Below are 15150 nucleotides of genomic sequence, written 5' to 3'. Positions count from 1 at the left end.
AACGCCACCACCCGCACATACCTTTTTTGGGGCTAGGTGCTGTAATACCACAAAAAGAGTAAGTAGCCAAAACTGTTCCTCGGCCCATCTGCAAGGACTGGGCATTCTCAGGGCCCTGGAGAACAAACACCCTGCTGGCCTCTGGTATCCACTGGAAGTTTTATTTCTTCAGGACTTTATCCCAACCAGTCATTTAAAAACAACACAGACCTAGGGGGTAGGGATTGGGAACTGCATCTCCCTCCTCACCGTGGACAGCAGTGGAAAAAACGGAGTAGACAAGAGAGGTGGCTAAAGCGAGACAGCAGCAGTAGTAACGGGCAGCTCCACCACAGAGCCAGCTCCCTCCTCCCCTAGGCTCTGACTGGAGCCCTTATGGCTGGGGTGGGGGTGGGTACAAGCCACCCCAGGCCTTCCCCTGGCCCTCCTCAGATAGCCTCCTTGGGGGCTCAATCCATTTCTTCCAGCAGGAGGCTGAGGCACACAGGAGAAAGTGGGAGAAGAGGACGTTGGAGGGGCAGGGAGGTGGCACATTAAATGAGGTGAGAGGCGTGGGCAAGGCTCTAGCGTAGAGGCCCATGGACCCTCCGCCTGCACACCCACCCTGGGGAAGGGGGAGGAAGCCGCACCGTCATGCAGCATCTGGAGGATGAGGCTGGGTTTAAGGCCGAGGGCCCTGAGGCAGGTGGCACCGAGGGCCTCAGTCGAAGCCGCGCCAGTCACTATGCTCGGAGTCGTATTCTAGCTCAGCACCCACGCACCTGACGCCGTCTAGCAGCATGGGTGTGCCGTGGTGTCGGTCTGCAAGACAGGCGACAAGTCAGTATGCCAGGGTGGACCCTGGCCCCACCTACTCCAAGGAGACTCCTCTACCTTCCCTCCCAGCTCTGCTAGAGGATGGGGAGAAAGGCACCCACCAAGGAGACTGGGAATGGGCCAAAACAAGGATCCCTTTTTCAGGCTCAAGGAGGGTGGAAACTCCTTGTAGCCAAGCTGGTGCCTCCCTCCTCTAGCCAGACCTAGGCCTCAAGCTCTCACCCATGACGCGTGCCTGCACCATCACGCGCACGCAGGTGTCGGGGCCACCTTCACAGGCTAGCAGCATCTCCTCCTTGAGGACGCCCTCCTTGTGCGCTGAGTACTCACACTTGACGCTGTAACCTGCCCGGGGCGATCAGCACCTCTGTGGCCTCCTGCCCCCCAGCACTCACTGGTTCCCCACCCACCACCAAGACCTCTAGAGGAGCAAGGATGGCCCAAACTCCCCTCCACCCCTGCCCCCAGGGCTGGGTACACAGGCCTCTGGAACTTGCCATTCTTCAATGAGCTCTACATGTAGGCCAGAAGTCAAACTCAGGCTTGCAAGAGGTGGGATTCCCCAAAAACACAGGCAGGGAGAGAGGGTGATGGGGGAGGGAGGGAGGAGCAGAGCAGGGACTGAGCAGATCAGGTGGCAAGAGGCAAAGACCTGAGGAGGCTTGCTCAACCCACTTAAGGGCAAAGTCATGAAGTGGAGGTAGGGGAGACATGAAACTGAAGCTGGGGTTTCTGTAAATGGTGAAACTGATTCGCTAGCCTTTGGGAGGAGGGGTGCTGAAGGTGGCAGGGTATGGAAAAGCAACTTCAGGTCTGGTGGGGGCTGGGAGGCAGCTGCCCAAAGTTCCTGAGGTTCCAGTAGGTTTCCCCTGGCAAAGCAAGGGCTAGAGGCCCAGAGCAGTTCCTCAGAGGGCTCCCACCATCCCCCTGAAGTAACCATCAGGCGGTGAGCAGACATAGGTCAGTTGTGAACAGACATAGGTCAGTTGTATGAGCCCGTGGACTTCTGTCCAGGAGTGAGGGCTGGGGCATGGGACCTGCCAAGTTGCCACACAGCAGGCCTATAAAGAGGCATCATGTCTCCTGGTTTCTGAGCCACCCATCAGCCCTTGATAGGGGGAAGGAAGTACCCATGCTGTCACTCCTACTCACACCCAGGCTCTACTAGAGGAGGGCAAGCTTCCAGCACCCCAAGCAGGGGACGCACCTTCTGGGATGGGCATGACGCTGAGGAGCTTGAGGTGCAGGCTGGGGACAGGTGTCTCTCGGACGTCCTTGCTCAGCCTGTGCACTGGGGGTAGAGTGAAGGTAATCTCATACCTGTGCAGGATCTTCAGGAAGCCAACCTGCAGCAGGAGGGGTAGGGGATGGAGGCACCTTCACTTACAGTCTCCCCCAGGGTCCGCCCGGGTTGTACCACTGGTGATCCTGTGGGCCCTCCACTTGCGTCCTTGACAATCCCAGGGGATTCTGACTCCCTCCATCATTCTAGCTGGTTCACACCCCTGGCCTGGCAGCTCCAGGCCCTTTCCTCAAGGACCCCACCCCTATCACTTGTCCCATATCTGTCTCATGGGCCCTGAAGTTCCTTGGTGGCCCATTCTATAGATGATTAAATAGAAGCCAGGAAATGACTGGCTGAAGGCCACAGTGTGGTTGAGCTATAGTCCTCCCTGTACCTCTTGGCTACTTCTGCCACACAGCAAGGCACCAGCCACTGCCCACAGGGAAGGCTCAAAACCCCACTACACAGGCTATCCACTTGCCCCCACCACTATCAGCATGTGCCCAGGGACACTGGTCCTCTGGTCACTCATGGTGGGGCCACCAGGCAACATAGATAGCACAAGATGCAGGGTGGGTCAGAATCATAAAAACAGACTCTAGACGAGCTTTGTCCAGGGCTCGCCCACAAGACTGGCACCAGTCATGGAACCTGGAATCCAGCCTGCCCTGCTGGGACATGAACATGGATGCCTGTCCATTCAAAGGCTCACTGTGTCCAACAGCCCTGATTCACAGCCTGGGAAACTTCTGTTGTTCATACACACAGCTTTGCCATCCTCAGAAACTCAGTCATGTGACGGGTCACAGGCCAGGGTAGCTATTGGGCAGGTAGGCTGACTGGAGTGCCAGTCCAGGAAGGGCAATGTGGGTGCCGTATCCACAGCTCACAGGGCATACGCTCTCCTGCTTAGTTTCAGGAAATGGATGGCCCTGTCCTTTGAGGCAGCATTTAGCCTTTCAGTAGGATCAGGATGATGTCACTGTGTGATAAAGCTCAGTCCCTATGGCTCCAACACTCTGCTAAAAGAGGGCACACCTCTCAAGAGGGCTTTCTGGCTGTACTTGCTAATCACTGGCTGTACCCTGTGATCCAGCTGCACCACTTGCAGTATTTCCCTGGAGAAATACTCAGATGTAAAAAAAACAAAACTCATCACTGCCCTGTTTATAACAGTACAAAATAGAAATAACTGTTAACACCAGGAACAGGGAACCAGCTAAATCAATGATGACAGATATAGTGGAATATCAGGCAGTTGTAAAATCTCATGGAAAATTATTTACTGAAACAAACAGGAGATGGATCACAACAGAAGCAACCAAAAACAGTGTGTACACTGGTATACCAGTTTTTCATTTTTGGAAAGAAAGCTAGAAAGGAAACTGGAATAACATCAAAATATTAACCATAGTTATTTCTTGATAGTATGATTGCAGATACTTTTAAATTTCTTTATAGTTTTCTCTATCTTCCAAATTTTCTCTACCATGGACATGAATAGATTTTGCAATGGGAGGCAAGGAGCTATTTTTGAAAGTTTGGGTTCATTCTGTTTGCTCCCTTGGGGAAACTGTCAGCTCTTGGAGAAAGAGCAAGGGTTTTAGACTTGGACAGAAATGGTTATGACTCTGGGCCCCTCCTCAGGGTGGTCCCAATAGGTCAGACACCAACCACCATGCTCACCTCCATGCCTTCTGGGGCTCAACATGGGAGCCCTGGTATACTGTCTAACCTTAAGGCCTCACTCCCTGTTTCCCTCCAATCCATCCCCTCCAAAGAATTCTTCCTGCCCCTCCCAAATGGATGTGGGATCTAACAGTGTCCCAGCAGCTGGAGGAGCCAAGGGTGTACGAGGTATGGACACTAGAAGAGAGGGAGAAGGGAAAATCACAGGGGTGATAAATACTACTGCAAAGAGCTTCAATCAGCCAAATGTTTGGCAAAGCAGAGTAAATAAAGTCACACCATGTTATCAATATAATTAGCCTCACATACATACGCCCTTCCATTTCCAGTTCTCTGGGGTGTCACTTGTCTCTACTTCAGAGAAGGAAAACCGAGGTGACCTGCCCAAGGTCACAGAGCCAAAATAGGAGGCCCAGAACTGAACCCAGCCCTGTGACACCAAAGCCTGGACATCTGCCTTCCAATTGCAATGGCTGGGGTGATGCTGATGATAACAGCAGCTCCACTCCCATTCAAGTAATATCCTAAGTGCACTCATCTCATCACAGTCTCACACTTCCCATTTTACAGATGGGGAAACCAAGGCCCAGGGAAGGACAAAGATGGAGCCAGCTTAGAGGAAATGGAAGAGGCCCAGGAAGCTGGGCAGGGCCAGGGAGAAGGTAGAGGGAATAAGGCTGATGACTATGGGGGGAGGTATGCACATACCTTGACCAGAAAGCTGCTGTCGCTCTCCTGGGTGACCATGACCACAGAGTCATGCAGCTTCTCATCAAAGTGGACGTGACTCTGGGAGCTTTCTGCATCGTGGCTTGCTGCGAAGCGGATACTCCGGACTCTGGACTTGCTGCCTACAAGAGAGTGGGAGAGAGCTCCAGTGGTGTTGCCTTCTCCTAGCCCCAGGAAACTACTCCACCGTGTCACTGCCCTGCCCCTGTGACTGCCCCTTCATATCAGTCAACATCCACTGCTGAGCAAGGCCACATCCTACTGGACAATGGAGATCGTAAGGCTTGAGATTCTCATCTGCCCCTGCCTGCTTAGTCTTCCCACAGAAAATGCACACCCTCAAAGAGGGTATGGGGGGATTTAGGGATTAGCTAATATGACTCTTCACTTAAAGGGAATGGGGCTGACAGGGAAGAGACAGTCCTGACGCTAACCAAACCCTGGGCAGTGCAGGACTCAGCCCCAGTGCTCAGGATACCCTGCCCTGTGCTCTCCTTCACATTTCCAAGCTCCCCATCTCTCAGGCCTTTTCTTCTAGGTCTGCCAGTCCTGAGGCCCTCTGCCTGCCCCTGCTGCTAACCCCCTTGAGAGGGGAAAAGGGCAGAGACAGGAATAGGCTTGGGCTCTATGGGACCTGCCTGGGGGTGGGAGAAACAAAGAGGGTCAAAAACTACACTCAGCCCTCCTAGAAGGGGCTGCAGCTTCCTCTAAACCTCACTACTGATCATTGGCAGGTAAGAAGAACCCAGGGGAGGCTCCAGGACCCCTCCCAGAGACACCTTTCCTTCCTCCGCTTAACTCCTCACATGGAGCTGTCCCTCACTGGATCAGGTTTTCCAAGGCCAGGCAGTCAGGAAGTTAAGGCAGGCAGATTAGTGGGAGCTTGGTGAGGGCCTGGGCCAGTCCTTGCCTGGGTTTTTGCACACAATGAAGACTCAATGGAGGCCCAAGGGGTCAACCTGGCATTTCCACATTTCCCTGCTGAGTCCCTCAGATTTAACCCTCATATCCTACCTCACCTAAAACCTTCTATGAGTCTTTCTGGACTCTGAATGAAACCCCAATTCCTTTCCACAACCTACTGTAGCCCTACCCACTTCAGAGCCTCAGTGCTTACACCAAGCCCCTTGTGCCACCAACCTCCACAGTGGAACTGGGAGACTGGGACATGGGGCCACGAGGGCAGCACACCTCCACAGGTCAGCAAACCAAGGTTCCCTGCTAGGGCTTGGGCGTCCCCAGCGCAAACACTGGTGTAATTACTGATGTAATATAATTCATACCTCACATTCAGACAGACAAACAGACAGACAGACAGACAGACACACACACACACACACACACACACAGCCAACACAGATCCCACATGCAACAATACCCCTTCCCACCAGGGTGCACTGTAAGACTCTACAAACCCCAGCAGACCAGGCAGGCACTCACCCTTGTTGGCTGCAGCCATGGACGCCCTCCCTGCCACAGGGTGAGACACGCAGCTCCTGCCGGACACCACCGGTCACACTCAGCAGCCTCCCATGCTCCAGGGACACCAGCAGGAGCCTGACAGGTGGGGAGTGCAGAGGGGAGGGCAAGGGTCAGGGCCACTGATGGGCCTGTGGCTGGTGGGAGAGCAGAGGTTTCCCTTTAGGAAGGACCCAAACCCCTGCAGCTCTCAGTAGCCCAAGTGGTACCTGCCCCCTACTCCTCCACCCACTCCACATTTGCCAAGAGCCCTCACCCTTGCCTGACACACTACTGACCCACAGCCCGGCCAGCATGTACTGAGCTGCAGTTTCTGGGTGTCAAAGCAAGAGCCCAGAACTCTAGTGCCCAGCAGACCTGAGGCTGGGGGGAAGAGGCAGCCAGCAAAGGAAGGGGACTTCACTGGCACTTTCCAGGGGCCAGTTCTGGCACTGGTGACCCAAGAGTTGGCCCAGCCCAGACACACAGGTTGTACCATCATACATCCAGAGGTCACAGTATTCTTGCTGCACAAGTCAATCCAGGTTAGAATTAACAGTAGGCTTCGAGGGGGTGAAATACGGGGGCCTATATGCCCTGACGGTTCAGAGGTTAAAGCATCTGCCTGCAATGCAGGAGACCTGGGTTCAATCCCTGGGTACGGACGATCCCCTGGAGAAGGAAATGGCAACCCAATCCAGTATTCTTGCCTGGAGAATCCCATGGACGGAGGAGCCTGGTGGGCTACAGTCCACGGGGTCGCAGAGTTGGACATGACTGAGCGACTTCAGTATTCACTATATAATAAGACATGTTCTTAGAGCTTTCCCTCCTGGTGATCAAACAGGGCCATACACGGAACAGGCACCTATGAGAGGGTTGCCACCCATCAGAACTCACAGTTCAGACTCTGGCTTGATTGGCAGGCCCTCTAGTTCAGCTCCCCAAGGGCAGCCTCAGGGCAGAGGCAATGGCAAGTACCCCCAGGAAGCCTGTGTAAGCAGCACAGCTCTGAAACACTGGGCTGGGACCATCTCAGCATCAAAGAGAATATTAACAAATGGAACTATATAAAATCAGAGCATTCACAGTGATTATGAAAAAAGGAAGAAAGCAAAACAAATCGAAACCCTCATTTGTCACTACCGACAATAGCAACACCCTAACTCTCTGCTCTGAAAACTGGCAATCTTAAAGAGAATTAATTCAGTCTGTCTCTTGGTCTTTCTTGTAGCCAAATTGCCCTGGTGTTAAAGGATAGCTCTTCCTTAACAAAGGAATGACTGAATGCTAAATAATTCTGCAACCCACCCAAAAACAAATGTTGGAAGCAACACCAATCAGTGGGTCCTAAACCAGGAAGGCATGGATGCTCACAGATACACAAGTACCACTGACAGATGACCCAGGTTAAAGGGAACAAGTGTGCCATGGAGCAAAGTGGTATTAGCCAGGCTTGCACTGGTCAGTCTCCTCTCACTCAGAATGGGACACCGGCACAAGTATGCCTACTGATGTGAAGTGGCACCAAGCCACAGCACCGCTGACTGGGCAGTTCTGCCCCAAATGTCTAGCCTGCAAGCAGAACCAATTAAATGGCTCCACAAAAAAGCAAGGAGACAAACCCAGGGGGCCAGATATTCTGCAAGACAAGTGACCTAATTTTAATAAAAGAAGGAAGTTGCTTTAGATAGGAGATGGGCCAACTACAGCCTGTCGGGCTGTCACTGTTTCCTGTTTTTTTTGTAAAGTTTTACTGGCACACAACCAAGTGCTCATTTGTTTAATGTTGTCTAAAACTGCTTTTATCTGTTTGTTTTGCTGTGCCCTCACGGCTTACACGATCTTAATTCCCTGACCCAGGGATTAAAGCCTGGCAGTGAAAGTCCTAACCATTGGACTGCCACCTAAAATTGCTTTTGCACTAAAGCAATCCCTGGTTCAGGAAGATCTCCTGGAGGAGAAAATGGCAACCAACTCCAGTATTTTTACTTGGAAAAAAACTCCATGGACAGAGGAGTCTGGCAGGCTACAGTCCACAGGGCTGCAAAGAGTCGGACATGACTGAGCACACACATTAAAACTACTCTGAGTAGTTGCCACAGAGGCCACATAGCCTGCAAAGTCTAAAATATTTACTATCTTGCCCTTCACAGTAGAAGTTTGCCAAATGCTCTGCTAAACTAATACACAAAGAGGCTAAGAAGGCAGGATACTCAATGGGACAACTGACCTGGTTTTTCCCACCACATCAGTTTCAAAAAGAAAAACATATGTAGAAGGGCATTTCTCAGTTCAGTGCAGTTCAGTTCAGTTGCTCAGTCATGAGAGATACTTGGGAAATGTTAATAAACAGGACTGGATCTTAGACAACATTAAGAAATAAGAGTTGATCAGCTAGGTGAGATAATGGAATTTGATTATGTAGAGAAGTATGTCCTTATTTCCCCTGGAGGAGGACATGGGAGCCCACTCCAGTGTTCTTGCCTGGAGAATGCCATGGACAGAGGAGCCTGGTGGGCTACAGTCCACGGGGTCGCAAAGAGTTGGACACAACAGACTGAGCGCCCATGCACACACGTGTCCTTATCTATCAGAGATAGACACTACAGTAGAGATGAGTGATGCATGAATGACCTCTGCTGGTCCAGGGAATGAGGAAAAACCACTGAGTGGCCTCAGAGTTGGCGCTGGGCCTGTGGAGGGCATGACCTCAAGGCCCCTCAGGTTCTGAGCTACCCTGGCAGCAGGCCTTACCTCCCTCCCCATTTCCCAATGCAAAAGCCCACCAAGGCTCAAGCCCCACCTCAAAGGCAGGGCTAACAGCTTGGGTATGAGGAGCACCCCCATTGGAAGCCTCAGGAGGTACAGGGAAGGGCAAAGCTAGAGTCTCAGGAATGCAGGAACAGCCCCAGGCCAGCACTCTGGGTCAGTCCCAGAAGGGCAGCCCCTAAGGCTGTCTCCAGAAAGTCTGGCCCTTGGAGAGAAGCCTGCCCTACCTACCCACTCCAGCCACCCCCTGAAGCTGTGGACTCAGAGCCTGTGAAACACAGCCAAGAGCAAGGGGACCAGGCCTTCCCCTTACCTTGCACAGAGGCTGCTCCAGCCACATTTCTATAGCCAGAGGAAAAATGACAAGCTCCCCCCATTTCCTGGGCTTCCCAGGTGGCTCAGCGGTAGAGAATCCGCCTGCAGTGCAGGAGACACGGGAGAGGTGGGTTCAATCCCTGGATCAGGAAGATCCTCTGGAGAAGGAAATGGCAACTCCTTTGAGTATTCCTGCCTGGGAAATCCCATGGACAGAGGAACTGGTGGGCTACAGTCCATGGGGTCATACAAGAGTCGGACATGACTTGGTGACTACACAACAACAATCATAATTTTGTGGCTTCTCAGGTGGCGCAGTGGTAAAGAATCCACCTGCCAATGCAGGAGACTCAGGAGATGCGGGTTCGATTCCTGGGTTGGGAAGATCCCTGGAGTGGGAAACAGCTTCCTTCCTAGGACACTTCCTGGGAAGCCTGGATGAAACTGGCTGGTGAGCAAAGGCTCCTAGGGCTTTGATATGCAGGGTCCTGTACCTGTCTTCCTCCCCTGTCCGCTGCCTGCTGCCTGCCTGCCTGCCTTCACCCAGGCCATCTGCCTGGAATAATTCTATTCTCCCATCCACATCTCAGCATGGGGACCCTTTTCAAGGCAGCACAACCCATTCTCACCCCTCCCATTCCAGGATAGGCCTGAAAATCTTCAAAAAGAATTCCTTCTCACTTCTGGAATCATTTAATATCTCTGTCTCCCACCTTACAAGAGTAGCGACTGTGCTTTTGCCAAACCCTGTATCCCCAGCACCCAGCCCAGCATCTGGCAGGGAGCAGCTGTGTTAGGTTTATATTCATTAAATGAATGAATGACCAAACTAAACAGAGCCCAAGAATGGGCCTCAGTGGGCCCTTTAGGCAGACATAGCACATCAGAGCCCAGAGGCTCTCAGAAGAAGAGCTCCCCACCCTGCTCTCTTAGCAACCCCTGCGCTGGAAGGCATTCCTCTTCACCCATCTCAGAGTGGTGCTTCCCACAGGGCATCTTCTAGCCTGGCCACAATCAGCTGTTACCTCCCCACTGCCACCACCAACCTTGAAATGGAAGGTCACTGAGGGCAGGACCTGTGTCTCTTGCACTGCCCAGAGCCCAGTATAGAGCAAGCACTCAGGCACTGCCTTGTAACCCTTGAGCACTGAGAACAGAGAATGAGAAGGCCCAGAGAAGGCTGGAAAAGCTCCTTTCCCAGCAGAAAGACTCATTGGTCGCTGTCCCCTGTGAGCCAGACCCTGAGCTACACACAATTCTTCATTAGAATCGGCATCAGGCCTCTTCCTGCAGCAGCTGTTCCCAAAGAGAAACACCAGGCACGCTTGAAGTCCCAGGCCTCCTCTTGCGCCAGCCAAATCTTGATCGTGGCCCAAGCAGCTCAGCCCCCAAGAGGCAGCAGAGCCCCAAAGACCTGGTTTAAATTCAGGCTGCATGGCAAAGTTACTTCATGCCTCAGTGCCTCAGTTTCCTCACCTGCAGCATAGGAATAAATCAGCAATGACCTCTTCCTCCGTGGGTCTGGTGCAGCTGGTGCCTGAAGCTCTGTGACAGCACTTGCCACTCTGCCCCCACCTTTGTAGAACAAATCACCCAAAGGACTGCTTTCTGAAGCAACAGCAATTTCAGCATCAAAGAAGCACTTCAAGCCAATCCTGAACAGTCAGGAATGGCCCTCAGGGCAGGCCCGAGGCTCTAGCCTTCTTAGAAAACAGCTCAAGGGTTGAGGGGCCTCTCTCTCCCTTTCATCATCTGCCTTCCCCCTCCCCCACTCTCAGGCCAGCAAGTTCTCCAGGGATTGCCAGAGAGCAGACTGTTGGGAGCTCACTGTCCACCTCCCTCAACCAGAAGGACTTATAAAGAAAATGTGAAGAATATATATCCTGGGAAGTTCCCCCCATTCCAGCAAAAAAAAAAAAAAAAGACACCCCCTCTTTAAATGAGCTGTCAGAGGTGGTACCACAGAGAGTCATGGGATGGGGAGGGTTGAGAAGCTGGAATAAGGGCCTTGGGGGTCTTCTTCAGCTCTCAGTTACTCTCTCAGGGAAACTGTTAGAACCTTCTCTCTGGGAAATAGAGAGCTCCTAGCTCAGGTCCCTCTCAGCTTTAGAGAGAAAAGCTGCTTCGAGGTTATCCTACCCAGGGTAGGGCTCAGCCAGGTCCACTGGTGCCTCTGGCATGAGGAACAGAAACAAGGAAATGGCAGCTAGGCAGAGAGACAGTTACACAGAAACTCAGAGTTCTCAGCCCCCTAGATTACCGCTGTGCACACAGGGTGCTAGCTGCTACTCCAAACTGTCCCACACTTGGTGCCCAAGGCTGGAGAGGGGGCCAAAGACAGTCTGTCCACGGCAAAGTAGAGCTCCAGGACCTGCCACCCTCTTGCCCTATACACCACAGCTTCATGCTCACAGCACCTCTCTGCAGCCCCCAAGTCCCAGGCATCACAGGACCAGCCCCAGCTTGTCCTCTGCTTTGTGGTTAGGGACATGCTTCTTGGGCCCTTGTTTCTCATTCATTCTTCAATTCTCATTCTCAACCTGTTCAAGTATTTTCTGAGCCAGGAACTGTACAAGTCCTACCCTCCCCCCAACTCTGGGCTCAATCCTGGCTTAAGCACCCAATCCCACAGAAGCTGTTCCTCAAAGCTCAAGCTGGGGCTTCCCTGGTGGCTCAGTGGTAAAGAATCTGCCTGCCAATGCAGGAGACACAGGTTTGATTCCTGGTCAGGGAAGATCCCACTTGTTGAGGAGCAACTGTGAGGCACAACTACTGAGCCCATGCTCTATAGAGCCCAAAGGCAGCAACTACTGAGCCTTTGTGCTACAACTACTAAAGCCGATGTGCCTAGAGCCTATGCTCTGCAACAAGAAAGCAGCCCCAGCCTAGGGCCTGCATACCTAGAACAAGGCCTGGAAAGGCAAGGCTGGAGGTCAGGAGTGGTTGTGGCAGTTTTACAGCAACTCAGTCTGGATGTGACTCCGTTTCCTCCTTCTCCAGCAGGCCAGTTGCAAGGGTTAAGTATGGGTGTTCTCTCTCTCAAAAATGGGTGGAGCGGGGCTGAACTGAGGAAAGGACCCCCACCATCTCACATCCTCTTGTCTCCCCAAGAAATGCTGCCTTTCTCTCCCCAGCATCTCCTCCCCACAATCCCTCTAGCCTGAGAGTGCTCAGACACCTCTAGCCTCCAGACTGAATCCCCACCCAGGCAAGGCCAGGTCCAGGGGGCAACAGCTGCCTCTGACCTGCTTCAGCTCCCTGGGCAGAGAAACGCCTTACCCACACTTCCCAAAGCCAAGATTCAAGAGGAAAAGCAGCTGAATGTCTCCCTTCTCAGTCCACCAGGATCCCTGCTCACTAAAAGAAACACTGGTCCAGAACCTAAACGAAGGCCTCCTGCTCTGTGACAATAGGGTGGTAATCGCCAAGCTCCCAGAGACATCAGGGGCCTGGGTATATGAATCTGTATCCTCTCCACCCTCCATCCCCATCCTATCCTCATCTTCTAAGGGGACAAATGAGTCTGGACACCGCCCCCACCCCACCCACCCCAATCACATCCCTCCCGGGCTGCGAGACGGCGGCTCTGTCCCTCAGAGATAATCCTCTGTCCCACCATCACCTCTGCTGACGCAGTAGTTTCGCGAGCCCATACTCCCCAACATCACTGCCCTCCTCCCTGAAGGTGCCGAGCCACACGACGTCAGAGCGAGACTACTCGTCCAAGGTCACCAGCGAGGCGATGACAATGCGGGGGAGGGGTGCTGGGAGTTGCTGACGGCGCTGACCCTACGCCCCCACCCTCACTGTGTCACACGTGCCCTCGAAAGCGCCCCGCGGAAAACACTTCAACTCTACCACCTAACGGTCACCTGCGGCCCTGGGGCCTAATACCTCCCCAGCTCCGGTGCCAAGGAGCCCTCCCTGGCCCGGCCCCGACAGCAGAGCCCTCTAGCTCCAGCCGGAGGGGTCCCAGGCACCGACTACCTAGAACAGTGGCTCGATTGGGAGGGGATCTCTGTGAGCGGGATGAAACTGGGAGGTGGCAGAAGGAAGAGCAGTCTCACCGTGCGGGAAGCACCCTGAGGCCGCGACGGTCAGGGACGACCGCAGCGGCGGCAGCTCTGGAGACCGCGGCAGCAGCCGGGGCTCAACGCCGAACATGAGAGAGCCCCGCGCCGCCGCCACCCGCCGCCAGGGCACGCCCCTTCCCCGCCCATTGGTCGACGGGGGGGTGGGGCGAGGGCGCTTCGAACCAATAAGCGGGCGCCAGAGAACCGCCAACGGGTGATGCGCCTCTGCGTCAGGAGGCCCTGCGGCTGCGCTGTAAGAGCCCACGCCCCAGGGCCCGAGAAGTTCTCGCGATGAGGTTAGCCCTCGAGCTCGCCGTAACCAAAGACCGGAATCGCTCAGAAGCCAGAGAAGGAAGAAGCAAGTTTGAATGGGCTGAACGCGCGTCCACTCTCAGGGGTTTGCACTTTCCGTCTCCGCCCAACTGGAAGGGGCGTCCCTTGGGTTCTGCCCCCTGGAATGGCCATAAGGTGGGGCTCAGAGTTAGGTGGGCACCTGAAGGTTGCCTTTTCCCCTAGGCTTTCAAGCCCGCCTGGCCGTTGATACGGGTATCGCTGGGTCCTGTCCTGGAGCGGAAGAACCCTCCATTCTCGCTCTGCGATCTCTGGTTTCGGCATCTTCCTCTTCCGTCTCATCTCCCTGCCTCGGAGGAAATGCCCCCTTGAGGATCTGAGACACATCTTGGGCGTCCGGCTGGCCCTGAAATGCATCAGAACAAAGAAGGCCTCACGGGGTGGGGGTTGGGAGAACCTCTGCAGGCGCCTGCGGGGACCACAGCCTCTGCTGTCTCTATGGAGGCAGTCGCAATGTCAGAAGGATGCCCCTAGCTCTGCGTCCCAGGGTGCGCACCTGCACAGAACCTTCGGAGCAGAGACGTAGCCGTCGGATCTTTAAGGGTTCTAGCCACTGCTCCGCCTACATGTCCTTGAACAAACAACACCCCCCTCCGCATTTCGCTGGCTGGATCAGGGTCCCTAAAGTACCCGAGGGGATTGAACCCTTCTAACAGCATAACTAGGAGAGAGATGGTATGGGCGGCTGAAGGCCAGCTTTTCAGAAAGACCGCGGTCACTGCCTCTGGGGAACCTCCAAGGCTCCTACCCTCTGCTGGATCCCTGTGACCCCTAACCTATCTTCTGGTCCCTGGTTAACACATTGTTGACAGATCTTCCTGAGCTATCATTTCCAGTGAATCCTACCCTGCTTCAAAGCGCTCAGTGCTCTGGGAGTGTCCAGAAAAACCTCAAACTTCTTAGCGTCATTTTGGGTGAAACGTGAACCCTCTGGTGTTTGAGATGACCGTCATCAGGAGATTTCCACATTCTGATCTCAGCCCATCTACTCTTGCCAGATGCTTTCTCTTTACCCAACCCCACCAGTCCATGTGCCCCACTTGTCCCGCCTTCAGTTGCAGTCCTATGTCTGTTCTTCAAGGTAGCAGACGATGTGTAAGCTATAGATATTTTGTTTAGTCCATATGTGCTGGTGATGGAATGAAACACCAACACTGCAGAGTGGTTTGAATCTTTATATTTTAACACTTGCTTCTTACAGCTGCTTTATTTTATATCCCTTGCACAACAACCTACAGGGCAAGTTGCCAAGCACTATGATTCAGAGACTATACAGTGCGCAGGCGCAGGGCAAGATAACCTTTACCTTGACTTATTTACTGCTGCTAAGACTTTGTTTTGGGGAACTTCCTTATCAACTTAGAATCCGTTTTGTCCCTGGGTCTGTTCCTTTTGAGGAATCAGAGAAACATCCTTGTGTGCAAGAAATGTTCTTTTCCCATGGGAACAAACAGGATTCTTAGCTGAACATCTCGTTTGCAAGAATGTTCAGCCCTGGTTGAGAGTCTCGTTTGCAAGCACTTCTCAACCTTCCTTATACCTAGTTCCCTACACATATGGGCTTTAAAAAATTCTAATTCAGACTTCCCTGGTGGTGCAGTGGTTAAGAACCCACCTGCCAATGCAGGGGACACAGTTCGATTCCTGGTCTGGGAAGATTCC

The 15150-nt window shown here is 53.3% G+C and overlaps 1 protein-coding gene across 1 annotated transcript; it reads right to left on the bottom strand.

The window, feature by feature from the left end:
• Positions 1-140: 140 nt before the first annotated feature.
• Positions 141-13228, bottom strand: ADISSP (adipose secreted signaling protein). Its single transcript, XM_004014366.4, has 6 exons — positions 13132-13228; positions 5960-6076; positions 4499-4641; positions 2024-2162; positions 1039-1161; positions 141-801 (listed from the first exon to the last, which is right to left on the bottom strand). Exons 2-6 carry the CDS (start codon positions 5976-5978, stop codon positions 701-703), a joined length of 525 nt encoding a protein of 174 aa, XP_004014415.1. The 5' UTR covers positions 5979-6076; positions 13132-13228; the 3' UTR covers positions 141-700.
• Positions 13229-15150: the final 1922 nt, after the last annotated feature.

Source organism: Ovis aries, chromosome 13, assembly GCF_016772045.2.
Source record: "Ovis aries strain OAR_USU_Benz2616 breed Rambouillet chromosome 13, ARS-UI_Ramb_v3.0, whole genome shotgun sequence".
Lineage (NCBI taxonomy): Eukaryota > Metazoa > Chordata > Mammalia > Artiodactyla > Bovidae > Ovis > Ovis aries.
The sequence above is the reverse complement of the archived record's forward strand: the minus strand, read 5'-3'. Positions and strand labels throughout refer to the sequence as shown.

What these genes read in the sequence shown, in the direction of transcription:
- ADISSP (XM_004014366.4), bottom strand. An exon ending in ACAGCAGCTTTCTGGTCAAG is followed by an intron (nt 2,163 to 4,498) that starts GTATGTGCATAC and finishes CTCCTGCTGCAG; the next exon opens with GTTGGCTTCCTGAAGATCCT. An exon ending in GGTGCAGGCACGCGTCATGG is followed by an intron (nt 802 to 1,038) that starts GTGAGAGCTTGA and finishes CCTGTCTTGCAG; the next exon opens with ACCGACACCACGGCACACCC.